This window comes from Leishmania panamensis, assembly GCF_000755165.1.
Source record: "Leishmania panamensis strain MHOM/PA/94/PSC-1 chromosome 35 sequence".
In the NCBI taxonomy this organism is placed as follows: domain Eukaryota; phylum Euglenozoa; class Kinetoplastea; order Trypanosomatida; family Trypanosomatidae; genus Leishmania; species Leishmania panamensis.
In genome coordinates, this window is record NC_025882.1 from 1,094,701 (window position 1) to 1,122,432 (window position 27,732).

A 27,732-nucleotide genomic window follows, 5' to 3' on the forward strand; every position below is an offset into this window, starting at 1 on the left:
GTAGGGAAGGAGGGTGGGGCTGCCCAGAGTTACTATGTACAGCAAAGCTATAGCTAAGGGAAACAAAAACAAAACAAAGGAGCAACAGAGAGCGGCGATGGCAGAAACAAACACCCAGAAGCGTAAACATGTAAGCGAGTACATCCACGGAACAGGTGCCTCTCTTCCTTCCCAAGAGAGGGAGAGACGCCATCTCATTATATCACGGACTCGTCGCAAAGCGGGGGGGGGGAGGGGAATCAGGCGCCTCTAATCCCCAATGGGACCAACGTGTGATGGCCTTGTTGAATGACTATAGCGATCGGTAGAGGGCGAGAGCGTGGACGAGCTCTTTGTAGGACATGCGCCCGCGTCTCTGCGATTCGATGTCAATGAACAGCTGCTTCAGTTCATGATGCATGCAGGGAACGCCGAAGTTATCGAGGGACTTGAAGTCGCGATAGAAAAGAGCAAAAGAAATGGTCTTCCTCATCTCGTGCGTCGACGCAGCCTCCCCTGCTGCTCCTGCCGCTGCGACTGCAGGAGGGCTGAGGTAGCGGTAGTGTTCCCACAGCCGCCCGTAATCTGCATCTGTGCTGGCGTGCAGCAGTGCATCACGCACCCACGCCATCTGCAACTGACCTTTCATTCGTGGCGGAGGGGATGGCGGGCGCAGCTCTGCGGCGCCTGCTCGCGCCACAGGGACAGTGTCCGCGCTCTGTTCCGAATTGTGAGACGTCTCCCCTGGTGCAGGTGACACACCCCTCGCCTCGGTCGTATCGACAGATGTGTGGTTGGGCATCTGCTCGCGACTGTGCATCCAATCGAGAACCGCCGAAGTGTTGTAGCCTCGGGTCCAGTCAAAGAGACGCAGATGCCTCGTTCCCTGTGCTACTGCCATGAAGGGGTTGAGAAGCCACCCCTCGTTCAGAACGACGTCGTGGTCCATACCGGCGTCACCCACCGCACGCAGAAACGGATCGGGCAGGTACATGTCGTGATGGTGCGCGTTCCAGCACCAATAGCGACGAACAGCGAACGCAGCCAATGGGCCTGATGCCGCCATCACGCCAACGCATGACAGCGGCGACGGCGCCTCCTCTTTGTTTCCTTCAGGCGACGTTCTCGTGTTCATAATTGATTCGGCGAGTCGAGCGTTAAAAGACGGTGAGGCAGCCTGAGCGCAGTCGGCGTAGCCAATTACGCGTTGACAGAAATCGTTCCAGGAGAGCGTCCGTGCGTCCCAGGTAACATTCCACTTTGTCAGAGACGGTGGCGCATGGGGGCGGGATGCCCCACTCGTGTCAGGTGTTGCTGCTGGCGCCTCCAGAGAGGCACGAACTGCTGCGTAGAGGCCGTTTACCACGTAGTGCCCTCTCCATGGTGCTTCTGTGTCAGCCTCCACAGCGCACGCATTTGCACCACTCGCGTACCCAGCCGCCTCCCTGAGGAGACGCGTGACTTCCAACCCCTCGGACAGCCGCATCGACACCCCTTGCCGCATCTCAGCCCACAGCTCGTGGGGTGTGAGACCCCAGATCTTCATGGCATCGACAGCGCTGTAGATGCGCCTTTGCCGGTGCAGGTTGTCGCTCGGGGAGACCTCCAGGTAGGGATCCGCGTCGTGGTCCGCTTCTGGTGAGCGTGCCGAGTGTGCAAGTAGCGCTGGCCATGGCACTTCATCACAAAATACGGCATTGAAGCGGGCCTGATCCTCGACAGCCACTTCACCGTTCTTTGATAGCACTGCTGCGAGGTTTTGACAATCCGCAAAGTACGCCTCCGTGGCGTACAGTCGGTCAAGGAGGGCGGCCGTGCACTCCTGCTCGTCGTCTTCATACTTGGCTGCCGCCGTGACGGTCACGCCGTGCTGCAGCAGGTGCCGGCGCAGCAGCGCGCGCTGAGCTGTGTCCAGCTGGTGGCTGAAGAAAAGCAGCGTGCTGACGTTGCGGTGCAGCAGCGCGCTCTCCGCTGTGTTGTCCGAGATTTGAACACTAGGCGTCACTGCTCCGGGAGAGGTGAGCAGAAGGGGGAGATCGTATCGTTGCTGAAACGCTGCCTCCCACGACACTTCTGCAGCGCGGCGCACTTCGGCTTCTTGCACCTCGTTCCGCGCCGTGGCAAGGTCAGAGGGGAGAAGCCGCGCTGCAGACGTGGCCGACTTTTTGTGTGTCGCCGTAACGGTCTCCATAAGCTGTAGCGCCTCTCGGGTGTCCCAGCAGGCGAGATGCGAAAACACGCCGGCCCTGATGCCATCGCACGTGACAGCCGGGTTGCGCAGCCACGCGTGCAGCACCGTTGTGGCACTTGATGGGTCTGACTGCCGAAGCACGATGCTGCCAATGGCGTCACTGTCGAAAGAATCCAGCGGAGGCCACGTCACGTGCAGGCGACTCAGTAGACTCTGTAGGGGCCCGTCGCTCACACATACACCACCACCGCCGCCCTCAGCCCTCTCCGGCACGGAGTGCAAGCCGAAAGCCGACCACGACGCGTAGAGGCGGCCGCGAATACTCCCAGGCGCAGCCAGCGTGGGCTCTGCGCAGCCGAACACCTCTGCGAGACACGCCTTCCAGTTCCACAGAGTAGGGCTCCACGATACCACGTAATACGGTAACGGGTACTGGGTGATGGTGCCGGCGATAGTGTGAGCGAGGTACGGAACGTGGGCGTTGATCACGTAGACACCGTACTCTTTCAGCTCTGCGACGTGCAGGTGCGGCCGCACCCACAGTGAATTCTTCGCCATCTTCACGAAAAGTTGAAGCTGCGGCGCTGTCATGCCGCCTAGTCGCTTGGTGGCGCGGGAAGCCGGCAGTAGCCGGCCGGCGTCAAGCAGCGTTTCCCATGGCGTGCCGAACGTGCGCGCGACGCGCTCCATCTCGTCTGTGTTCAGTTGAATTTCCCTCGGCTCTTCGAGGGCGTAGCACCAGTCTTCGGGGTACAGATACTGCACGGTGGACCTCGACGTCGCCACGTCTTCGCCATGATCAGCAATGAAGCCGTAGGCGTCGATACGGAGGCCCTTGTCGAGGAGCACAGAGCGCACCAAGTGGTGAACGGCAGAGTTCGTTGCAACCTGCGGCGCCAGAGTCAGCACTGCAGTGTTGCGAGTGCTTTCATCGTTGTGCTCATCTGCAATGCTGGTCGCCCAACAGCGCCGGATGCGGGCACATGCGTTTCGCGCGTCCATACCGACCACGGTGTCCCACAGATACACAGACCCGTCATCATCGCGAGAGGCGACAGAGATGAGCGGATCCTGCAGCGCCCATGCCACCGTACGAGCAGTCAAAGGCGCGGCGTCGACGTTGCCGCCAGTTGTCTCATCGTCCGCTGCGCCGTTCATCCACGTCGCCACCGTCGGATCTGACCACACCGGAAGCCGCCACCACAGCTGCCGCTGCTGCACCGCCGCCAGGGCGCTCTCCGAGACGTGCAGAAAAGGGGAGTCGCGGTCCCGGGTGGCAAGCGCGGGCGTGCGGCCAAAATCACCTTCCCCGCCCTTCGATGCCCAGTATTGCTGCACTGCACCAGAAGGCGCTTGCAGCTCAGCAATGAGGTGCTGCAGCTTCTCGTACCCCATGTCCACGCGTGCGGAGTCCCAAGTGACCAACCACACTTGCACACCTGCGGTAGCCTGCGCTGCTACAAACTCCTGCTCCGCCTCCATGACGTCGCCGTTCATCACGTAAAACGGCTTGCCGGGCTGCAGTCGCTGAATGACACACCCTTCACCCAAGACGGCCGTGTCGCGCGGATGGCGGGTTTTGCTCCGGCGCCAGAGAGCGGCTACTTCGTGCTCGGTAACCTTCATGGCTCGCGACATCTCTGCTGTGTTGTAGAGGGTCACTGAGGCGTGCTGATAGGACACCCCAAATCGCTCCTTGAAGCATACCTGCCACTGCATCGAGTTGGCGAGGCTCTCCACGGCTGGAATGGCTACGCCGTAGCGGTACTGGCGGTGGTGATGGCAGCGGTAGAGTGCGGACGCCTCAGCCGCGCTGGCGCACACTACCACGCGCTCGTGCACAACATGAACACCATTGACGCGCAGTTGCTGCTCAAGCAAGCTGCGAAGAGCACGGTAGTTGGAGGGGATAGGCTCCGCCACGGAGACGCACGTTGGGTCCAGATAGAGGACTGCAGAACACGTGAAGGGTGAGGAGGGAGAGGGTAACTTTTGTCGGTGCGCCGTCGAAAAGGTGCAATGAACAAAAGGATCGACGGCGCTTGCGAGAGCCACATGACGGTAGGAGCGCAGCTGCTCGGGGGTCTGTAGGCCTGCCGACCCCTCACTCTCTTCTTCTGCTTTTCTCAGGTGTGGCGCATCCGGTGGTGGGGGTGTGGCGGCGGTCGTGGCTGGTGGCACGAGTCGCGTTCTCTCCGGCAATATCAAGGCTGTACGCGTACACTGGAGGTCGCGCAGGTGTCGCACCAGCGCATGCACGTCTTCCTGCGGCAATGCGTGGAATGCCTCCATGATGACGCCGGTGTTTCGGCTGTACACGCTGGGGTTGGCAAGAAGCATCGACAGCAGCGACGGGTGAACCCCATACTGGAGGAGGAGGCAGCCGTACGGGTCCTGTCTCGGTAACTGAGCGAGCCAGCGACAGCGCTCAGCCAGTGCAGCGAGGGGGCTCTCCGAAGCGTGTAGCACGCACTCGATTTCGTCCGGCTGCCCTGTAAGGCTGTACCGTGTCCAGTGCGCGCCAAAGTGCTGACGCAGAGAGCCAGCAGCCGCGGCAGCCGGGTCGGCGTCCCCAATCACCTCTCTCAGGAATTGATCCCAGGACATGTTGGCGGCATTCCACTCAACCGCGTACCAGACAACCTCGTGGCTTCCTACGTGCAGGCGGGCACGTCGGTAGCTGTACGGTGCATTCATCACATAAAGACCCTCCTTGGCCATGTGACCCACGAAGAGCGAGTCAGACAGCTTCGCCTGATGCTCAGGCGCCAGACTCTCCCACCACATCATCACATGCACAGTCCCATACTTCTGCTCCGCCTCCTTCGCGTTCAGCACTAGGCCAAGCTGCACTGCTTTCGTCCAGTCCAAGTCGAAGTGACGTGCGAAGGTTTGCGCCTCGGCGTCCGTGATGGGCACCTCGGCAGCGCTGCGTACGTATGCGTTCTTGAAGAAAGAGTCGTGCAAGACATCGAGGAGCTCCCTTTGGATGGCCACGTCCAGCGGTACTGACCCGGTGGCGCGGACGCGCACCCGATGCGTGAGCAGCAGCTCTGTGACAGCATCCCGTACGGCAGGGGTGGTGCTAGAGGGATGCAGCCAGATGAAGCCGTGGTGAAGTTCCGCGGCCCGCTGCGACTGGGCGAAGCGTGACGTCCAGCAAAGGGTGAAGGGTGAGGAGTGTTGTAACGGTAACAACGGTGGCAGCACGGTTTTGAGCGTTTCGCGCACCTGCTGAACCACGATGGCGAGGGTGCATGCGCCCCGCTGCAGAAGGCGCTGCACGCTCGGCTGCCACACGAGCCAGTCCTCCAGCGCCACCTCAGAGCTCAGGGGCCCGCTCGAACCGGCCCGCGGCCACCGCAGTACATCGACTAGCGCATGGTGCGCTGTGGCCGAGAATATCTGCAGCGGCTCGCCACCCAGACGGGTCGCGTTTACGGGGCTGCGATCGGCAATGTGGGAGAGCAACTTAGTCAGTGATCCCGTGTCGGGGCTGTCGCGACACTCCGCTTCCCCTTCGCCGTCGTTGCTGCATCGGCCAACGAGCACATCTCGCATTTTGGTCCAAGAGGCGGTAGATACGTTCCACTGAATTCGAAGTAGGTGCACACGTGCTGCCTCTGCGCTGTAGCGGCGCTCCAAGAGTGGAATGTGACCGTTCACTACCCAAGCCTCGTACGTGGCAAGGTACCCGAGCCAGCAATTGTCTCCGACACAGAGAGGCTTGGTGCAATGCCACCCCTCTTCCAGCGCGCTGAGTGGAATTTGCAGCGCGGCACACACCATGGCACCACCGTAGAGGCTTGCGGGAGTAAACGGCTGGGGGACCCCGTCTGCTAGCGCTGCAGCTGCAGCTCTGAAGGCCACCTGCATGTCGCCCGACATCATTGCCCACAAGCTAGGCCCGCTCTCTTGCGCCAGCTGTCGAGTCACTGCCAACGCCGTACTGCTACTGAAGACGTAGTCGAAAGCGTCATAACCGAAAAGGTCTGCCTCCTCAACAAGGAGCACGCCGCTTTCTTCAAGTGTGGCCAATGTAAGCTTGATGGCCTCTGCAGTGGCGGCGACCGGCGGCAGAAGCGCGAGCACCGCCTCCTGCACAGTAGACTCTGCCGTTGCTGACGCACTGAATGACGTGTGAAGTGTCACCCACGATCGCCCTTGTGAGCGCACCAGGTCGCGGCTGACCACATCATCCTCGTACGGGGTGCCCCACCAGAGATGACGCGCGCGCATCGCACCAAAGGCGTCGGCGGAGACCTGCAAAAGGGGGTACACCGCACGCACCGACTCCATGACGGCAGCCTTATAGGATGCAGTGTCCTCAGCGCCGAAGCCTTTATTATCGCCTTCCCCGTGCGAAATAGCGTCGACCGGCTCTGCCGCGCAGAGCAGGGCTCCAGAAGTAGCAGCGCACCACTCGGCGATGTCTGGCTGCTCTGCGTCGGTTCGCCACGACAGCTGCCACAGTCCACTGGTGCCTTTGGACCTGCATGCGATTGTAGAGGTCCTGAGTGCGTCACGGCGGTAAACGGCGTACGCGGCGTTGGCGACAAAGTATGACTGTGAGGTGAGGCTGTAGGGGCAGTGCGCCTTTGCCGCCTCTTTCTGTGTGCCTTGCAAGTTCGTGGAGTCGCTCACTGGCGAGACGACGTTCACCGGACACTCTGGATTCAGCTGCGTCATGAGTGCCTGTCGTGAAAGTTCCGTGATTGACAACGTGGCAGACAGTTGGTGTGTCGTGTGTGCACTTGTGGCACAGTGCTTCAGTAGCGCGGCAGCTAGCTTCACACCAAGCAGGTTCTCAGCGAGAGAGGCGCTCCAAATGCGCCCCTCCTGCATGGCAACCTCCCAGGGAACGCCGCAGTTTTTTTCGAATCGAGTCATCGCTTCGGCAGCGACGGCCTTGTTCTCATCGACCGCAAGTCGACGGAGCGCCTCCTGGTCCAGCGCGTAGCGGGCAACATCTCCGTGATGGAGATCCAGCTTTGCCTCCAGCTCCTCTTCGGAGACTTCACGTACTGCCTCGACGTGGACTTCGAGTTGCTCCAGTTGTGCTTCAATGGACTGAACAAGGTCTTTGCGAGACCACAGGCGAGGGTGAAAAAGAGCGACTGCATAGGTGCGAGAAGAGATCGAGTCCTCGGCGACTGGCCCCGCTGCTGCTGCTGACATAACCACACAACCGTTTTGCCAGTCGTAGAGGGCTGCGGCGCCATCCGGCGTGTTTCTCTCCTGTGCTCCATTGTCGGGAGAACGCAGCACATCATACAGCGCTACAAGGTCGAGAGCGGTATCTTCTTCGTCTTTGCCAGCCACCATATCAAACACGCTTGTAAAGTGGCCGTGCTCGTGTAGTGTAGGGCCACGCAGGAGCGCCGCCACCCAGGGGAGCGGTAGACCCCGCTGGACCAGCAACCGGACAAATGGGTCGTCGTAAAGCGGCACATTCATCCAGCACGAGCGGCAAGCCAGCGCCTCGAGTGCCCCTGTGAAGACATCAATGCTATGGGGCGTGGAAAGCATCTCTGTCAGCGTACGCGACAGCTGAATCCTTCGCTCTTGTGTCTCCTGTGACACGCCTTGTGTGGTTTGCGAGGGCCAAGAGGCGGCACACCACCAGCAAGAGACGGCAGCGCTATTATTAACATCACCGCCTCCTCGCAGGAATGCCTCTAGCACAGCAGGGTAGGTACCATTCACGACATAGTGCAGCGGCACAGCGTGTCCCCTTTCGTCAGAGCTGAGAAGCTTTGTGATAGTCATACCCAACGGCAGCGCAAGCACGGCGTCGTCGGCGGTCGCTGTACAGCGCGACGACAACTCAGCTGCTGAGACGTTGTCTGCTCGCATGACGTCCAGCGCTGTGCGCAGCCGCCCGTCGTCGAGGGCAGAGTCCCAGAGCTCGCCACAGAACTCGTAGAAAAGGGACTTGAGGTCCTCTTCGGCTGCACAAAACGTTGGCTCCCCTTCTCCAGTGACACCATGCGGGGCGGAAAGCGGATAGCGAAGGGCAGCGTCTGTCGAAGATACGGCCCAATAGTGAGTGCTGCCAAAGTATCTTTCCACAGACGGTGTGCACAGTAGTGAGCTCGCGGAGACTGTGTCTTCTGCATCAACGCACGCACCAGCGTTCGCGAGGCACGTGCGTACGCGATCAGTGACAGCTGGCGACCATGCCTGCGGCCGAATCAGGACAAAAATGGAGTGCATGTGTGGGTTCTCTACAGGAGGGGGGAGGGGAGGGGGCGTCGGTTTGTGGGCCTGTTGCACGTGGGAGAGGTCGCAGGTGAGGGTCTTCGTGCGTGGGTTCCAAGAGAAAAGAAGAGCCAAAGCAGGCGAAAAAAACAAAGGGAGGAAGCGCCCTGCGTGTGGAGGGTGCGGCGGCGGCGGTGGTGGTGACCAGGCAGCAATGCGTACGAGCGACTCGTGCACAGCTGTCACTAGTTTACATGCAAACTAGACTGTGGTCGCAGTCCACAACGAAGAACAAAAAGGTCGCTGGTTCCTCCGTGACGATGGTTCTCTTCTCCTCTCTCAACGCATTATGTGGTCGACTTGGCTGACTGTGCCTGGGTAAGATGATGGGGAGAGAGAGGAAAAAGAAAACGAATACGATGAATGGAGAAAGACAGAGAGCGAGTGCCTCCAGCTTGTCCCCAACAGCCAAGCAGAAGAAAGAGAAGCAAGACCGACTGACACACACACACAAAGACCTGAAGAAGGAACATGCACACGTGTGTGTCGTTGTTTGACCATACAGGGATGCACATTGACAGTGATGCGGCAAAGAGAGGGAGCGACGTGGAGGATGCGCCGACTAGGATGTACGACGTGCTAGACACAAGACTCTTGGACAGGCTGCGCTTGGTCCTGGGGGTGAGCTAGTGCCTCTTCTTTATATCTCTTTTTGGTTCGACTTCTCCCAAGATCTGGGTAAACTTGCGCATAGCTCTTCTGTAAAACACATGAGTGTGTGTACACACACACACGCACATTGAGCAAAGCAAATAATAACGTAGATCTAGCCTAGAATCAAATCTATCAACCGTCATGACGAGTTGCATCTAAGTCTGCTGTCTGCAGGGGAGAATGGTGGTGGGCGGAGTAGTAAAGGGCTCTACACTCCATTCCCGCCGTGATGCGCGCGCGCTCTCACACTGTCGGCGAGTGGAAGCCATCGCACACACACAGACACACACACACACCCACACCAAAAAAAAACGGAAAAAAGAGCAACACGGCTGTACCGAAGGCGCCTCGACCAGAAGTCTCATCTGCACAGATTGCAGCGGGAACGGAAAAGATGCTGAGAGAGAGAGAGAGGAGGCCAGTAAAGGAGGGGGCGCCGAGGAGGTTGGAAGAGGGTCGACTCTTCGACTATCAGTGTTCGTTTGGTCCATGCCACGACTGACCAGAACACAAACAAGGATGGCAACGGCTCGCGTCTCGCCGTATCGTGTCCACCAGCACGAGCACCTCCTTGGACTTCACCCTTCCTGGAAAGAAAGATAAAGAAGAAGGGTGCACCGCCTCAGAGAGCATGGTGCATAACTGCAGCATCGAAGCTCTGATGCAGCGCTTCTGTGTCCGTCGGCAGGGACAGCATCAGGTTCTTCATCTGGATAAGGTAGTTCGCCACTTGTGTGGGCTCTGTGGCAGTCACGATAAGTTTCTGCAGAAATATATACTGCTCCGATGTGAGCTCTGCGGCCAGAGGGTGTTCCAGGAAAAGCTGCAGACTCCCCAACAGGTCTTTTCCATAGGTGATAAGGGACGGCGCCGTGCCGCCCTCAAAGTCGAACGGGATCGTGCGGCCAGCGTTTCGGTCCACAAACATGCTAAAGTCCACCCAGCGTTCCCAGTGAAATAGTAGCATGAATGGTTCCCGTGTGGCGCCTTGAACAGTGCTGCCGTTTCCCTGGTCGACGCCCTGCTTCTCCTCCACCCTCAGTGGTGAAGACCCTTGCTCAGGTGCCATTGGCCAGGCGAGAAACAGCTCCCCGAGGGCTGACACGTTCCCGTGCACTGTGCGACGTGTCACCATCGTCGAGAAGGCCTTCAGCACCACACGCAGAAGGGTTGTGTAGCTCCGAAGTGACAAGGGCAGCCCGCTCATGGGGACGGCGCGGTAGCCAAGCGGGATCGAGAGCACCGTGATACCGCCTCCATCAGCGTAACGAATTCCGTGCACGTGTACCTGTGATGTGTACAAGGAGAGACCGAGTGCGGCCCGACGGGCCTCATCGCCACCCTGGGGAAGACTCGTCGCTCGCCACCGGTACACAAAATACTGTTGCGATGACGCCGCCCCCACCCATTCATCATCCATCAACGTTGGCGATGGGCTGGACTCTGCATCATCCGTGCCCTGTGCGTAGTTTCGTTCCTCCTCGGCGGCAGAGCCAGTCGGCGCAGCTGTCGACGCTGCCACATTGCGATCTTCTTCTTCACCAACGCTTGTCTGCAGTGGCAACTCTGGCGCAGCGGCAGCGACACTGCAGTCCTGTTGCAGTGCTGTAGCCGTCACAACTTGTACCGTCGGGTCCTTACCAGCGGGTCGCTGACCTAGCGCGGCTTCTAAATCGGCCACTGTTGTCGCCTCGTTGACGGTGGCTGAGTTGTTGGTCTCGGTAGACCTCTCTGTCTTACTGGAACCCCCTGCCGTTCGGGCGGGGGCACGGATTCGCACCGCCACATACACTTCAGCCACAAGATGAAAGTGTACGAGTCGATACCACGCGCTACCGAGTCGAATTTCCGATCCACACTGAAGCTCTGGCGTCGTCTCTGCACTCGTTTCTTCTTCCTCCGAGTAAAGATGGGGTGGCATGGCCGTGGCGCACAACTGCACATTGTGCTCCACCGCCGTTCGTACCTTGCTCGCGGCGATGACCGTGGCTGACAGTCCATACACGCTGCTTGCAATGGGCTGCCTGTACGAGGGGGTAGTGGTGGCGCGCGACGCAGTGGAGGTGTCGATGTGTGTTGTGCTGCGAAAGAGCTGCTTGGTGGTTCGCACTGCTGCGGACGCGCGTGACGTCGCTGTCCACCGCGTTGCGTCCTCGAGAGCCGTCTCCTCTGCCCTCGTGTTGTCTGCCTCTGACAGCGGTACTGGTGGTGGTGTAGGTGGGCGCGGCGGGAGCAGTACGGCGCCATGTACGGGCTGCTGAGGTGGCTGCTCCCCTCGCTGAATGTCTTTGGCGACTTGATCATCGTTGACGAAGCGGACGCGACTGTGGCGACCACTGCTGCCGCTGCTGCGACTGCGGTGACGCTTCTCTGATTTCCACCGCCGCTGCGAGCCGTGCCCTTCCGCATAGTCCGACTGCGCCGCCGTGGTTGCCGGAGGCATCGACGTGGCCCGAAGAAAACCGCCCCCGCCGTCACTGCGGTGGATGAGGATACCTTCTTCCTCCACTACGGACTGCACCGGGACGCTGCTGCGCGTCTTGATAAGACCTCCACGACTGACTCCTGCCGCAGCGGTCCCGCTGCTGTCGCGAAAGATAGAGAAGTCGGATGGCCGCGCCGAAGCGGGGCAAGAGGAGGTGCAAATTGCAGACACGGACGGGTAATGCGAGGTGACAGAGACGTCAATGTCGACAAGGGTATCGCCGTCTATGTGACTGGGATACAAGAGGTGCGACGCTTCCTCCGTCTGTGTGAGTTCGTGCCCCTCTGCTGTGGCCGCTGAAGCACGCACAGACATCGGACGGCTGCCGCTGGTCGTGTCTGACTCCATTGGCAGCTCAGCGCTTAGCCGCACACCCGATCGGCGTGAGTCGCGGCCTTCTTCTTTCTCCAGACGTCGTAGCTCTTGCTGAACGGCCATGTCCTGCATCTGGAAGGCCACACACAACTCCCGTCCCAGCCGGTCGTACATTGGATACTTGGAGAAAAAGACGACATTGGGATTGCAGGAGGAGAGCGCTAAGCGGCGCTGTTCGTACTGGCGAGTGGTGCGACGCGTCAGTGTCGACAGTGTAGAGGTGGCTGGTGCATTGTTCTCGCTTGCCTGCCCCGCAGCACGCTGCGGCGGTGTCACTCCACAGATATCGTCCTCCTCCTCTTTCAGTTCTTGTACGTACTCTTCTACTGTCATCCGGCGGATGTACGTCGTGTCGTGGCCGTATACGGCATCGTAGGGGGAGTACATTGGCGTGTGCGCGCCGCGTCTGTGAAGAGGTCTAAGTTGGGTAAGCCAAGAGGGCAAAGAGGCGAACGTAAGAGCAAAGGGTCTTATCGAGTCGGCACTCGAGCAATTCGCGCGTCATGGGGCCGTCGTGTGACGTCGTACAAAGGGTGAGTACAGGGAAAGGGAGAAGGGTAGGAGAGGGATCGATAGATCGGTGTCGAAGAGGCTCATATGAGGAGAACCAAGCACCTACACACGCAGGGAAGGACGGGGGAAGGTGTGTGTGTAGAGAGAGAGAGGGCGCAGTGGGTTACGAAGCAACAGCGCTGCGTCTGTCACTTTTGGACTGGTCGTACCAGTGGCGACAGAGCAGGTTGGTGTTGGTGGTGGAGGTGGGGGAGGGTATAGCGCGAAAATAGTGTGCGTCTTTGATCCACCCACTGAATGGTGCGTCTTTGTGTTGAATTCCTGGCAGGTGAAACTGGTAGTGGTATAGGATGATACGCAAATTGAATGTCGTGGCTCACATAGCCGAAAAGACATGCGCGCAGGGCAGACCACCGACACTGTGCGCTGTTAGCCGGGTGCAGGGGCGCTACGACCCAGCAGCGTCGCCCGCATCGCCTCTCGCACTTCCCAGTAATCTAACATCGGGGTGGAGGCCACGTCGAGTATGCCGAATTTGTTTACGGCAGTCCACTTCCACGCCTCCGCGACTGAGAAGAGCGGCCTGTTGTTCAGTGTTTGGAAGTACTGCTCGTGGGACGTGTGCGGGGAGGGTGCCCGAGCATCCTGCTCCGGACTGTAGCTGGAGCGCGTCCGGCGGCCGCGGTGCGGACCCTTGTCCGTTTCACCTATAACCTCCCCGCTCTCGACAGAGCACAGAGTCACGCTTTGGTTTCGGTGTGTGCCACTGCTGACCATGGAGCTGTCGAGGCCGTTGGCTGGGTCGACAGTGGGGTTAGCGATTTCATGCAGGTTGCGCAGAGTCCAGCTAGCCGCCACCGCGTCCCACATGGCCGGATCTTGGAGTAAGAACCCCACCTTGCCATATTGATGCACGTCCAACACCCCTCCATACGTGTCCACGAAAGTTCCGGAGACAGCGGAGTTGCCCATCGTGGTACTGATGGCAGACAAGATTTCACTTGGCACCATCTCCCGCGGTATGGTCATTAGATGGCCCACCAGGCAGTGCAGCACGCACGCTATATCCGACGGTGAGACCACGATATTGCTGAAAGATTCGATCGCCGTACTGCTGCTGCCGCTCTTATGGGTGTCGCTGCGATCCTCTGTAGCAGCCTCAGCTTGGTCAACCTTCTGCCGCCCGCCAGACCCAACAGACTGCGACCCCCCCGGATGCTGGTGTGCAGCTCGTGTTTCGGATGGTGTTGAGCAGTGCACCGCCGCCGCCTCCCGATGCGTTGCACCGCGCGGCGTTCGCTCGAGAGCCACGTGTGATGTCACCCGCGTGTAGGACTGCAGCAAGCCCGAGCGGGTGTGCTGCACTCGAGAGCGCAACAGCTCTTCGTCGGGCATAAATAGGATCGCCAGTGCCTTCAAGATAGTCATCCATCGCGGGATGCGACGGAGGGCAAGTGTACCCGGTGACATCCCAACGGCAAAGCTACCGCGTAGCACCAGTAGCAGGTGGCGCAAGTAGCGCGTGACAGAGCTGGACAGGGTGACTGTCTCCAGCAGGGATTGCCCATCGGACGCTGTCATAACCTCCATCATGAAGCGCTTGTTCACAATGCTCGAGGAGAACACAGTCGCTGTTTGCAGTACCACGGCACTATCACTGGCGTGTGTGGAGACGTAAGTGGAAAGTGTGAAGAGCGCTCGCAGCGGCTCGGGGAGAAGAATGGCGTAGTTTCGATTGCTACAGAAGGCGACGATGCGCAGAGTCGGCACTCGCACGGTACGATGATGGTTTCGCACCTGCTCAAACATTAGCAGGTCCATGAGGGCCGACTGCACTGCGGCTGACGCGTCGGCAATGCCGTGCAGGCACACTATGACCACCTGCCGTTGTGCACCCGTGCTGCGCGGCGGCGGAGGCCACTGCTGCCCGATTTGCGAGGCGCTGGTAGATACGGCTGCGGGAGCGCACGCCTCATTTCGGTTCTCGCCCAGGTTCGCAGGGGAGAAGACGGAGACGTCCTCCAAAGTCGACGCACCGAGTGCACCGCCGCTGCCAGCCGATGTGGTGGGCGGAAGCCCTGTTGCCGCCATCTCAGCCCTCACAAGAAACCCGCACAGGTCTTCCGGGGTGGTGCGCGGGGTGATGGCGAAGTCTACGTATTTTGGGCCCTTCGGCATCGATGTGATGAGGTTTGTGTTGAGGCGCGCCGACTCGTGGAGTACGAGGAGGTGCGTGTTCGGCACGCAGCAGCACACAGACACCAGTGCGTAAAGCTGCCGGCACTCACATGTGACTGGATTGCCGGTTGCAGGCCATTGCCGGGTGAACGGGTGTGGGAAGCATTGAATGAGTGAAGGACGCATCGGTTGACGCGCTAAATTCAGAATGGACGCGGGTGTTGGGTACGATGAGACGTGGCGCCTTACAACTGCGACAGAGCGGAAAGGAGGAGAGATTCAAGTTTCTACTTGGCCTAGAGCCGGCAAGAAGGGGAGGAGGGATTTGCGCTATACGTGGCTGCTTCTCTCCACCCTTGCCTTTGATGGAACGGCGGACCGGTGAAGCGGGCAAAACAAAAAAGTTACGTCATGCAGTCAAAGAGCGCAGAAGGAAAAGAGGTTGGGTGAGCAGAGAGGAGGAGAGAAAAGAACGAGCATATAGGTGGTATGTGAGAGGGACACAAGAGAGACGCTGCCAAAGCTGTGCGGTTACCATGTGCCTCTGCCGCGTGCGTTATTACCCCATTCATTGTTTTTTCGTGCCGTGGCCTGTTGAATTTGTGTGTGTCCGCTCCGCACATTCGACCTTGACCAACGTACTCGTGTGTGCGTGTCACATTGCGCATGCACGTACGACGCGCCTTTCTGTTGTTGTCGTTGCTGCCTTAATCTTGAGAGAAAGCACACAGAGGAGGAGACGGCAAACAGGCGAAAAGAGAAGGTGTGGGGGCGGGGGGCAACCCCTCCTCCCTCCTCCCTCCTCCTCCGGCGACAGCCAAAGGGCCAAGAAGAAAAATGGAAAAATATATATAAATAAAAAGAACACCCCCCTCAAAAAACGGCAAACGTACCATCACAAAAAATTTCCCCTTCTCCCCAACGTATACAGGACGTGTGCCCGCGTGCACATCGATGCGATGCGCCTACACCCACACGCCGGTGTTGGCACCATCAAGAAGGAGAGGAGGAGTGAAGGGGGAAAGGAGAAGGCTGTTTGCTTTTTTTTATGGTTGAACGTGCCCGTTCTCTGACATTCAACATGGGTTCAACTCCACTCCACCCCCCGGCCTGCCACAGGCCCAATTGCGTGGGGCGAAGTACTCGTAAACACGCGCGTTACAGCAATACACCGACTCAGCCATCGGAGCATGACCCCTGCCTCAAACTCTGCCCACCCGCTTCGCCGGCCTCCACCTGGCCGATCCCTTGCGGTGGCGCAGGCTCCACACCAGTAGGCAGCGAAGGCCGGGTGGGATACGCTCGAGCCACGGGGACACCTTGCCCATCGTATGGACGGCACAAGCGTGTTTACTGTTGCAGGTCGCTCTGACGCAACGTCATTCAGGACCCGACCGCAGACATCAGGAGCGATACACTGCTCACACTTCCCTCACGTCTTAGGTGCCTGACCCTATCAGAACCCGAAGGGCTTCGGCATGTGGCAGGGGATGAAGGTCAGCAAAATCTAAGTGAAAAAGAGAAAGTGGAAACCACAAAGTCGTGACGGGGTGGTAGTGAGTGCGTGAATGGAGTAGGGAGAGGCGAAGCGAGGCAGAAAAAGAGAAAACGCAAGAGCAAGTATGTCATCTAGAGAGCCAAGCGCAAAACACAAAGGCGAGAGGGGGGGGGGAAGGAGATACAAACGTGAAAAGGGGGAGCAAAACACCACCCAAGATGTAGAGAAGAAGGAAGCAAAAAGGGGCGAGATCGAAGTTAAGGAAAGGCGCGCACACAGACAGCCACGTCCACAAAGTGAGTGAGAGAGAGAGAAGCCGGCATTGTGCGTGTTGCTGCCAGTGTACTCAGCCAAACTCGTCGGAGAGCTCGTCGGCTACGTCATCCTCTTGCTCAAGCCCTGCTTGCCGTCCACGGTTCTGTCGCCGCTGCCCGCTTTCTCGTGTGCTGAGCGGGTAGTTGCTATTCGTACTCTCAAGCCTGCCACCCTGGCCGGTTCCAAGAGCGTAGTCGCCACCGCCGCCATATGCCATGCCATCATTTGCGTTGTAGTAGTTCGAAGGGCTTACGTACGTATCGCCACCGTGAAGGTCGCTCTTGCCGGAGACTCTTTGTTGCCCCTGCAGAGGCATGCGAGGGCTTGGCTCTGCCCTGTCGTCGATGTCGTCCTTCGCGTCATCGCGGCGTCGTCGGCGATGACGGCGCCGGTGGTGCGTGTGTGACGCGCCCTGGGAGTATTGCTGCGACTGTGACGGGTCGTAGATCTCGCCAGCGCCTTCCATTGTGTACTCGCCTTCTTGGGGTGACCATGCATCTTGGGTGGCACCGCTGTCATCTGCAGGGTCAAGTGTGAAGCCGTTGTTCCAGTAGCCGTAGGTACCACCGTCGTCGCCGAAGCCGCCCTCATGAATCGAAAGGGGCTCATCACTGTAGATCACCTCCGACCTACCCACAGCGCCGTCGTTGTCACCAAAGCGTCCGCGATCGATGCCGTTCGCCTCGTTTTCTGTGAAGTAGTCTTCAAAGGGAACGTCGAAAAACTGATCTCCCGGCCCGGCTTCGAGGCCGCTGGGCAACTCACCCTCAACGCCTCCGCTCATTTCATCGGGCCGGGCAGCCATCAGGTTCTCCCTCCATGCAAACCCCATCTTGTCCAACTGCGACTCGTTGTCACCAAAGGTCCTCTTCAGCTGCTCAAATCGCTTCTCCTTCAACGCCCGCGCCACCTGTTCTCGCATTGCCTGAACAAGCGCCTCGAAGGCCTCCTCCGTGGTGAGTTGGTAGGAGCGGACAATCCGCACTTTCTGCCCCTTCTTGATCGCGTTGCGTGCGTCTTCGATGATGGCGTTGCGCTGTGCCGTGTGCAGCTTCAGCAGCGGCTTGGAGGTGTTGCACAGGAGCCCGCGAGACTCCCATGGCGCGTCTGCCTCGGAGAGCAATATGATCCCCTCGTCGCTGGAGAAGTAGCACAATACGATGACCGCAGATATGTAAATAAGCTCGGACACACACGTCGCCGCAAACGGCAAGTACACAATGGCAGAGAAGATGGTGAAGTTGTCGAACTCGCTATTCAGCAGCTGTTCGTAGTTAGTCTCCCGCATCTGCTCTGCACAGTACTGCAGCGCGCGCTGAAAGAGCTGCCGGTTGCCGTCGAAGGCCCACACGAGCACAACGATGGCAATGGAGTACACCTGTGTCAGCATGACGGTGATGTGGTAGAGAGGGACGTGTACGCCGAAGATGCGAAGGTGACGGTTGCCCTTGGTGTAGTTGAGTGCAGCAACGAGGTTGTTGACGAGGAGCAAAAACTCGAGCACGAAAATCCCCGTCACGTACTGTGCCATCGTCATGAGACCATAGCCGATGTTGCCTGACGTCACTTCCACTGTACCGCGCACGTTGCCCAGTAGGATGCTTCCATTGTACGTGCAATTCTCCATGACCAAAAGGATGCTGTCGGATATGACGAGGTTGCGGTTGCGGTAGTATGACGGCATCGAATTGCTCAGACGGATGAAGAAGTCAGACATGAAGATCACCAAACTCGCCAAGTGGACAGCGTTGGCGAGCGTGTAGAGGGACTTGAAGACGAACTCCAGTGTCCGCCGCGGGTACTGCGGGGTGGGGTAGATAAAGAACATTGCTACTACGCGATTCGCTGCTCTTCACTCACACACACACGCGCACCTACACATACACACGCTAAAACGAAAAAAACAAAAAAACGCTGTCCTTGTCGGCACCTGGAACGGTCGTCTGGTCAGCAGGTGCGGCGATCAAAGGGAGGCGGGAGAGAAGAGGAGGGGGTAGGCGAAACAAGAGGAAAGGGAGGCGCGAGGTGTAGCAGACGAAAGCAATCTGCAGATGAAAAAGAGCCGTATGACACAATAGTCATGTGTAGCCCGTCAGAATAATATGATTGAGTGAGAGGGGGGAGGGGGGGAGTCGATGTACTTGTGTGTGCTTGTGCTCCTGCGTGACGGATGGGTGGGTGAGGGGTCGGAGACAGACAGAGAGAGAGAGAGGGCGAGGCAGAGAGAAAGAGGAGTCAGTAAAAAAAAAAAAACGCAGGGCGAGGCCACTGTTTACGAAAGCAAGAGAGAAACGCTGGAGGCGAGTTTTGTCGCGCAGCAACATGAGGAAAAAACATAAATGGCAGAGTCTGGCAAGAATGCCCGGCGACAGCATCTGCAGTACTCCAAGTCCACCTTAATTTTTTGTTTTATTCGTGCGCATGCGACTTTCCGGAGTTGCAGTCCCCCACCCCCCCACCCCCATTCGATAGGCCGACCTACCACCACCACCTGTCCTCCACTGTCAGCACCCAGGGGCAGACCCACGCCTCACAACCGCATGCACTCCCATGCATGTATGAGCTTGGGGGGAGAGAGACAGCGCTCGTGCAGCGAAGACGAGTCCACAAGGAAGAAGCGGAGGCGCATCATGCCATCCACATCAGGTGCACAGAGTCCCCCCTCTACTTCAGCACTCCACGTTGACGTCCCTACAAGAGCCTGTCTTTTCACGGTTGTGCGCAGCTCCCCTTCTGCGTTGTCTCCTTTCCCCTTCAACGTCGCTGCTTCTTTAGACGCGAGATACGCCAGGAACTGCCTGTCTCCCACGACTTTAGAATTGGCGTGAAGCGTTCAGCAGCTTGCTCCTTGGTGAGTCGCCCTTCCTTCGGCTTTGCGTAAAAGGCTGGCGCCAGCTCCACCAGCCACTTCGGCTCGATCGCCAGAAGCTCCGTCATGTACTCCCGCTTCGTCATGCGGAGGTCATCGTACAGGACGTACTTGGGCGGATCGTCGATGAGCACCGAGGAGGGGTGCACGTACACCTCACGCCTGTCAGACAATGTGACGTACGAGCGGGTGTGTGAGTCGACGCGCCGCGCCGCGTTGAAGAAGTACCCGGCCGTGATGGACTTGCGCACCTCGTCGATGTTTGTGTCATTCTCGTGTGATATGTGCTGGTTGCGCCGTGCCAGCATCTCCTTGAGCTGGTCGCGTGTGTCACGCGCCTCGACCAGCATGCGGTGCTTCAGGAAGTTGTGCTTGCTCCAGTCTTCCGACATGCCGTTCTCCACCCAAGCGTCATAGACCGCCATGAGGGTGAGTTGATCACCCTCCGGCTGCATGAACTGGCGCCGCGCCGCGTCAGACGCCTCTTGTTGATCTCGAGGGCGGTAGAAGACGCCACGTTTCTGCACTGCTAGCATCGAGACAATCGTGAGGACCGGCTCACTGCAGCCCAAGTCGACCGCGGTGAGTAATGTTTTGCTCTGCGAGGGGTCGATTGACAACTGCGCCATGCGACTCCCTAGCGGAGTCAGCAGTCCGTCGTCGTCGAGCGCCTCAAGGTAGCGCAGCTTCTCTAGTGCTGACACAATGGCCCCCTTCGGAGGGCAGTCCATGAGCTCGAGATTGAGGAGATCGAGCCCCATGGCCTTCAGCTGTAGGGTAACGTGGAAGAGGCTTGTCCGCATAATGTCTGGCACTGTCTCTGGCACCATGTCGGTCGTGAACTGCTTCTCTGTGTACATCCGGTAGCACTTGCCAGGCCCGATACGCCCCGCACGACCGGAGCGCTGCTTCGCCTGCGCTTGCGACACCGGCATCACCTTGAGCTGATCGATACCGTGCTTGGCGTCGAAGATGTTCTGCTTGCAGAAGCCGCTGTCAACGACATAGTAAAGGTTGGTGATAGTGATCGACGTCTCAGCGACGTTCGTGGCCAGCACGACCTTACGGCACCCCGGTGGGGTGGACTCGAACACCTTCGACTGAACCTCTTGCGGCATGGTGGCCGTGAGAGGCAGCACCATCAAGTCGGGCAAAGGCGTGCTCACCTGCCGCCGCAGCATCTCCATCCAGCGAAACAGCTGTTCCCCACCCAGCTCGATCTCTTCCTGCCCCGTGAAGAAGACCAGGACGTCCCCTGGAGGCTCTTGCAGGTGAATCATCATGACTGTCTGCAGGGCGGCTCGCACGTAGTCGGTGGTGGGGTCGGTGAGGTAGTACGTCTCTACTGGAAATGTGCGGCCCTCAATCCGAAAAGGCTCAGAGGCGCCAAAATAGGCGCAGAACTTCTCCGTCTCGAGGGTGGCGGAGGTCACCATAGCCTTCAGCCCCTCGTGTTTCCGCAGCGCCTGCCGCACAATGGCGAAGAGCAGATCGGTGCTGATGGAGCGCTCGTGTGCCTCGTCGAGGATGATGACGCTGTAGCGCTGGAAGCTGTCGTCCAGCAGCGCTTCACGCAGCAGCATGCCGTCTGTCATGTACTTGATCTTTGTGAGCGACGAAGTGACATCGCGGAAGCGAACGGTGTAACCGACCTCCTCGCCAAGGCGGCATCCGTACTCCTCAGCGACGCGCATGGCAAGCGTCTCGGCGGCGACACGGCGGGGCTGCGTGCAGGCGATCATGCCTCGATCGGCGTACCCGTGTTCCACCAGGTACTGTGGAATCTGCGTCGTCTTGCCGCTGCCTGTCTCTCCGACAAGTATGGTGACCTGATGTGCATCTACAAAGTTGAGCAGAGCCTCCTTCTTCGCGTAAATCGGGAGGGAGATGCGCTGCTCCTGTATCGTCTGCAGCGTCTCCGGCAGGCCAAAGCGTGGCTTGCGTCCAAAGCTGTGCTTCATCCATGGCGCCAGCTTCGTCGGCAGATCCTGTGGTCGGAAGCCGCCTTCCTCTGGCAGTGTGTTCTGCTCCGAGTGCAGAAGGGTGGGCTGTGTCGAGTACTCCTCACTTTCTAGCATCCTGCCTTTCCACTCGTAGCGGCTCTCGTCGAGCACTGACCTATCATCTCGAACGCTCATGGTTGCCCCGAAGTCGTACTCACGGGACTCCTGCTGGGTACGCTGCGCCTTGCGGGCAATGACGCGGCGATCCATGTTTATCTTTTCCTGCATCTGCGCCGCCTTCTCCATGCTGTTCAGCTTTGACGTATCACCCTGCTGACGTTGGGCGAGTCTGTCCAAGATGGCTTGCCGGTGTTGCGGTGTGCGGGCATCACGCAGCTGCTGCGACGGCAGTGGTGCACGGTAGTTGATGCGACGGTGCAACATCGAGGAGAAGCCCATGTTGCGCAAGAAGCGGGGCTCTTCGTCGTTCAACTCCACGTCCTGCTCGCCGTTGCCCTCTTCCTCGTTGTCCTCGGAACGCAACTTGAGCAGCTCCGCCTCGTCGGCAAGACCACTGCGGACGTGCTGAGCGAGACGGAACATTTCTTCCGGAGAGACCTTCATGGCATTCTTGCGCTCCGCAGTGGAGGTGGTCATGCTGGCCGTATCAATACCGCTATGCATGTGACGCTGCTGCTGCTGGTAGGCAAGGCGGGACGCCTCCTCAGCGCTGCGCTTGGCATCATCGGCCAGCAGCAATGACCCGACAGCGAGTCCTGTCTCCACCGTATCTATGGTGAGGCAATCATGGAGGACGTGGTACAGCTGCTGGATGCTTGACATGGGTATGTCGGGTTCCTCATCCGCCTCGGCCACGCCGTTGATAGCATCGGAGAGAGATTTCAGGATGTGCTGCTTCGTCGCCTCCTCACACTGAGCAGCGGCGTCAGCCTCCTCAGCGGGTGGCGCCGTCTTCTTCGCCGCTTCCCTCTCAGAGCAGTAGAGCTCGACGAGCCCTTCCACGTCGTCAAGGTAGCCGTCGCTCTCTTCTTGAGTGGCGGGATGGCCCATAATCTGTTCCAGCTGCTCATAAAGAGCTGTTTTGCAGTACAGCTCCTGCAGCTGCATGAGGAACGACATGTTCTGCTGCTCGGCAACGGCGTCATCATCGCCGCCAGTGTTCATCCTTCTCCCTCCCGCTCACTCAGTCTGTGAATAATGGGATGGGAGCTCTGGAGAGAGCCGCGCGGGGGTGGGTGGAAGACGAGGTGCTTAGTGCGACACACCCACCGAAGTGGGGCTGCTGCAGTGTGACACAAGGGGTGGCCGTAGTAGATGGCAGCAGCAGAGTAAAGCACTCAAGAAAAAAAAGAAGGAAGGGCAACTGCGTCTCCAATTCAAAGCCTTCTGCTGCGCCTAGACGAGAACGCTGACGCGCAAGGGAGAGAGCAGGTGATCTGCGGTAGGGATGGAAGATGGGGAATGGGGAGGTGATAGTGCAGCAGGTGTGTTGTAGAGAGAGAGAGAGAGAAAGAGGGAGAGGGGCTCATTGTGAGGAGTGATGGAGACGAGCATGCTGCCCTGTTTCAGAGTGAAAGGGGCGCAACAGTTAGAGGGGGGAGGGGTGGCTTGCCCTCTCTCTTGCCTTGGGTGTCGCTTTAACAGATATGGGCTGTAGATTGAGGAGGAGAGGGAGGCACTCATAGAGGCTCACGGGGTCCCTGAAGCGTTGAAAGACGAGCGAAAAAAGGAACAGGAAGGGCAGCTGAAGTAAAAACAGAGCACATACCCACACACCCACACACACACAGGGAGAAGACGCACACAGCAACTTGGTGTACGGACAAGCGACGGCCGGGGATGCGTGAGAGAAGCACACAACACGGAAAGAAGACCCACGTAAGCGTACAAGAGCAAGCGGGAGGAAAAAAAGAGAAGGACACCCACGTCATTTTCTCAGTTTTCTGCTGGACACTTTTGCGTTTGTGGAGAACGTGCGCGGAGCGTCTTTTTTTTTCCTCTTCAGCTGGCTGACGTACCCCGTCAGCTGCGGCCCCCCTCTCCCCCCTCTCTCCTCGTTCCGTCTCTCCGCCATCCTACACCCGCTTCGGACATCAGAGGGGATGCAAGTGCGCGCACACATAAAAATATAATGAAAGGAGCGTGGACGATGTAGAACAAAGACAGAATAAAAAGCTAAGGGCGCAAGGAAGAGGCGAACACTACCGCGGCATTTCACGGTGCCATCGCCGTTGCTGCTCAATATACATGAAGAGGCATTTCACTCTGTGGTCCACAAGAGAGAGCGAGCGAGAGAGGGGCAGGCGCACGAGTAATGGTGTGCGCTACATACGCGTCACCATACTTGCGACGAAGAGTAGCAACCTACTAGAAACTCATGGCATCAGTGAGAAGAATACCGAGGACCACGAGCACTGAGAGAAGTTCTCTCCAACTCGGCGCCAAGGAAGGGGTGGGACGGAGTGATGATGGGAAGCAAACAACCATCTACACTCACCTCAAATGCAAGCGACGTCCAGCAAGTGGTGACCGATTTTGCAAAGATGTCACTTTGTCTCTGCTGCTGCGGCGGCCGCCTCGAGCTCCGCCTCCTCCTCCTCCAGCGTCGATGGTGCAGACATAAGACCCAGCTTCTTGGTGGCGGCACCGGCTGCAACACGCTTGAACTGGACAAAGCCGTACGGGCTGGAGCCGACGTTCTCCAGATCTCCCATTTCGATGAGCTGCTGCTTTGTGACTACAAAGGAGAGACCAAAGACGGCGTACTCGGCGTCCCACAGCTCGACCAGCTGCTTCTCCTTGTTGTAGCTCTTCACGGTAGCCACACTGCGGCCGAGGTTCGGCAGCTGGTGCGTACGTAGTACGTCGTAGTTCAGCAGAAGAACGGTGTCCGAGGACTGCGTAGACTTCTCCAGAAGCTCGTCCAGCTCCTCGTCCACATCGATGTCCTCCAGCACCTGCACCGAGATAGTCTCTTGGGTGCCATTCTGATGTCCATTGCGCGACTCGAGGAACTTCCGGCACCCCTCTGCCATGAAAAAGGCATCAATTTTTTTGTTGATGATTGACAGCGACACTTCGACATCGCGCCACGCAAAGGCCTGGCTGCCGCGCCGCCGCTGATCATCCATCGTCTTCAGGTACGCCTCGTAGAAGATCTCCTCCGGGCTGTAGTAGTAGCCTAGCTGCGAAAAGGCGAAGGACATCCCTTGGAAGTGGGGGCTGGGGCTAACAAGGAAGACGTTCAAGACGGGCAGTAGCTCGAGGCGGAAAGCACGGCTGCACGGCGGCGCAAACACCGGACCTGTGGCACCCCCAGCCGCTGCGGCACGCGAGACGAGCAGTACACCGCGAGTGCGGTGCTTCCGCGTGACGTCGCTATCGAGTACGGACTCGAAGACCTCTAGCAGCGGCGCCGACCACTCGCGCAGGAAGCTGTTGGGGTTCGCATCCGCCACACGCACGCTTCGGAGCTCCGCGTCGTAGCCGACAACCATGCCAAGGGTACCGAACGGGCGCGAGGCCCCGTTTACGAGTAGGTGGCTGGGGTCGAAGTGCAGCAGCAGGACATTGTGTCCGTCGAGTGACGTCTGGATGAGTTCCTCGAGCAGTGGCAGCGGCAGCATGAGGAGCCCGCGTGCGTTGCTCTCCCCATGATACGCCTTCACTTGCACCTCGTCCTGCAACCCCGCCACACGCAAGTACTGTGTCAGACACACGTGCATGATCTCCAGTGTCAGGTTCCGAATGACCAGGGCGGATATTTCAAACGGGAGGCGCAGCACCACATCGTCAAATGTGGTTGGGACGCCGAGTCGGGTGCACGTCATGGCCACCATCGTCGGCATGAGAGGCAGCGAGGGAAAGGTGAACGCCTTCGGCACGGCAAACGCGGCCTCGCCTTCCCAAGCACGGCCCAGTTCGTGCTGGCGCTCCACCAGCTCAAGTCGACTCTCCACTGTGGGGGCCATCGTGGCTGGAGCACCAATGCGCCGCGACTCCGGGTTCGTGCTGCGCTTTGAAAACATGAGGTATCCGTTCCCGGTCATGGCCTTGTGAAGACGATCCAGCGGGCATGACCAGGTGCGGGAAAATGTCTTTGGGTGGGCGTCGATCAGCACGGCCGTTTGCATTTCCTGATCGTAGCCGGCCAGCACACACCACTGCGGCTCTTCCACGATGTACAGCACATTGTGCGCCACGCATGCATTGTACATTATCACCATCACATGCACCGGAGACTCCGGGTCGGTGTTCGCGTCCCTCACATTGATGAGGATGGACTCGAGGTCGAACACCGAAATCGTCGGCACCGCGTCCTCGCGGAAGATCTTCGTGAGCACCGGGTAGAGGCGCACATCCATGTCACGCCTCGACCGCTGCACGTAGCCGGCGGCATACTCGTACACCTGCTCTAGCGGTAGGACGCCATCCACGAACACCTCTGCGGGCAGCTTCATGGTGCGGATAATGTCAGAGACTGGGAGGCCATTGCCGTACCCGTGCGTCCCAGGGCGAACACCGGCCAGCAGATGCATCGCCCACGCCACGCCGACGATGTGGGGGCTGATGTGGTGGGAGATGGCCATGGCGTCCGTGCCCAGCTGCGTTGTGCCAAGTACCTTGCCGCTGCACAGCTCCGGCGTCCAGAACGTCTTGATCTCATCCGTGGTGAACTCTGGGTTGAGCTCCTTCTTGAAGACGCGAATGAAGCCGCGCGCGCGATGGCCTTCCTCGGCCGTCATCATTGCCTTGAAGAGAGACGCCACGGGTACCTCCTTCAGCTTCACGTGCAGCGAGTCGTTCACGACGCCCTCGGCGATGGTCACCATAAGCTGTACAGCATTCCGAACGTCGACTACAACTGCATAGGCACCCTCGTTTCGTGGGGAGTACTGCCGCTCCGTGTGGTGCGGATTTAGCCCTAGCACAGAGGTTGCCAGGGGGGAGTTCAGGTCGTCTTCATCTTCGAAGGCGTCCACAAGCATCGCTTGCTCCAAAACGTACGGGTCATAGTTGACGATACGAATCGCCTGAGCCTCGTCCTCGCAGTCCTGCGTGATGAGGCGCTGGAATTCCGGCAGCTGCATGCGAGTCTGCCGGTCACCCACCTCGTTCGGGCCGAGCTCCACCTGTCCCATCGTCGGCGACACGTCAAGGTGGACCGCTTCCAGGCTGTAATCGCCCTTGAACCGGTTATCAACGTCAAGGAACTCACGGATGATGCCTGCCATGATCGGCAGGTGTGGTGAGCCGGAGTACAGCATGTGCAGCGGGGACTGCGTAGCGAAGAAGATGTCTTCGAGAGTGACGCGACGCCGGCGGTCCTTGCAGTTCGCGTCACCACCAAGCAGGTAGGAGAGAGCCACAGCAGCAGCACCGAAGTGGCTGCATTGCATGAGGTCGGTGAGTGCATCCGAGTTTTCAGCCTCGTAGCTTCGAAAGAGGCTCATGCGCGCTTTTCGAATCTCGAGAACTTGCTGGCGCGTGTGCTTGGGTTGTTGCTGACCCACCGAGGCAGATCCCACACTCCTGTTGGTCGCGTCATTGGTGGCGTTACCAGAGAGCACGATGCCGCCACCCTGCACGGAGTTCGAGTTCACCGGGCAGGTGCCAGACACGCCGTTGTAAACCGTGAATCCAAAGCCAGTGCGGCTCTCCTGCAGTGGTGCTGTGCTGACCGTTGAGGCACCGCTGCGGTTTTGTCGATGAAGACTGCCCACGCTAACACCCATACCCCCCTCTGGTGTGACTGCTGTTGTGGTTGGGCTGAAGGAAACGAGTGACGATGGCCGTCGAGCTCCTCCTCGATCGGAGGTGGCCTCGTCATCTGTGGCCCTCTGTATGTCGTTCAGGGCGGCCCCACTGCCGTAGATGCGGTCCTGGTCCATGAAGCGTCGATTGGCCGAGCAGAGGTGCTCGAGCTCTCCGAGCGCGGTCTCCCACTTGTGCAGGTGTTCCTGCACCGATGGCCCACTACCCATGATTGCCCTATCTCTACTGAAAATTTAAGGGGAAGGGAGGGGCGAGTTGCCACCGAGAAGAGAGATGAAAAGAGAGAGAGAGAGCCTCGGCGTCTCTCTGCAAGTACGTAGGCGCGCACTGTGGCCGTGGAGGTGACACTTCCACGAAGAAGAGAAAGAAAAAACGGCGTAAACAATGCGCTTGCCGTTGTGTGTGTGTGTGCGCGCTTATGTGGTTATTTTGCAATTTTCTGCGGTCTCACGAGAATGGCGTTCTTCTCTGTGGCAGTGTGCATGGGTGCACCGAAACGTGCGATGCAGCACGGGGGTGGGGGTGGGGTGGGGAGGGGAGGTAGACGGGCAGGCGAGCCCACAACCAGAAAACAGTTGGAAATATCCAAGACCAAAGCAGTAGCGTCGATAGGAAATGCCGAAGCCGGGATACACAAGAGGAAAGAGAATATGAAAGAGGAGATGAGCAACCATT

At 58.9% G+C, this 27,732-nt stretch overlaps 6 protein-coding genes across 6 annotated transcripts, besides 1 other annotated feature; all 6 read right to left on the reverse strand.

Moving 5' to 3' along the window:
• Positions 1-292: 292 nt before the first annotated feature.
• On the reverse strand, positions 293-8,386 carry LPMP_352860 (nucleoside diphosphate kinase, putative; the record flags this gene model as incomplete). Its single annotated transcript, XM_010704921.1, has 1 exon — positions 293-8,386. The coding sequence occupies one exon, from the start codon at positions 8,384-8,386 to the stop codon at positions 293-295; it is 8,094 nt and encodes a 2,697-aa protein (XP_010703223.1).
• Positions 8,387-9,707: 1,321 nt separating this feature from the next.
• Positions 9,708-12,332, reverse strand: LPMP_352870 (hypothetical protein; the record flags this gene model as incomplete). The annotated part of the gene is made up of 1 exon (XM_010704922.1): positions 9,708-12,332. The coding sequence occupies one exon, from the start codon at positions 12,330-12,332 to the stop codon at positions 9,708-9,710; it is 2,625 nt and encodes an 874-aa protein (XP_010703224.1).
• A 555-nt stretch (positions 12,333-12,887) lies between these two features.
• On the reverse strand, positions 12,888-14,822 carry LPMP_352880 (hypothetical protein; the record flags this gene model as incomplete). Its single annotated transcript, XM_010704923.1, has 1 exon — positions 12,888-14,822. One exon carries the CDS (start codon positions 14,820-14,822, stop codon positions 12,888-12,890), a length of 1,935 nt encoding a protein of 644 aa, XP_010703225.1.
• Positions 14,823-15,676: 854 nt separating this feature from the next.
• Positions 15,677-16,133: a repeat region.
• Positions 16,134-16,480: 347 nt separating this feature from the next.
• LPMP_352890 (hypothetical protein) lies at positions 16,481-18,277 on the reverse strand (the record flags this gene model as incomplete). The annotated part of the gene is made up of 1 exon (XM_010704924.1): positions 16,481-18,277. The coding sequence occupies one exon, from the start codon at positions 18,275-18,277 to the stop codon at positions 16,481-16,483; it is 1,797 nt and encodes a 598-aa protein (XP_010703226.1).
• Positions 18,278-19,203: 926 nt separating this feature from the next.
• LPMP_352900 (DEAD/DEAH box helicase, putative) lies at positions 19,204-22,446 on the reverse strand (the record flags this gene model as incomplete). The annotated part of the gene is made up of 1 exon (XM_010704925.1): positions 19,204-22,446. The coding sequence occupies one exon, from the start codon at positions 22,444-22,446 to the stop codon at positions 19,204-19,206; it is 3,243 nt and encodes a 1,080-aa protein (XP_010703227.1).
• A 1,382-nt stretch (positions 22,447-23,828) lies between these two features.
• LPMP_352910 (hypothetical protein) lies at positions 23,829-27,266 on the reverse strand (the record flags this gene model as incomplete). Its single annotated transcript, XM_010704926.1, has 1 exon — positions 23,829-27,266. One exon carries the CDS (start codon positions 27,264-27,266, stop codon positions 23,829-23,831), a length of 3,438 nt encoding a protein of 1,145 aa, XP_010703228.1.
• Positions 27,267-27,732: the final 466 nt, after the last annotated feature.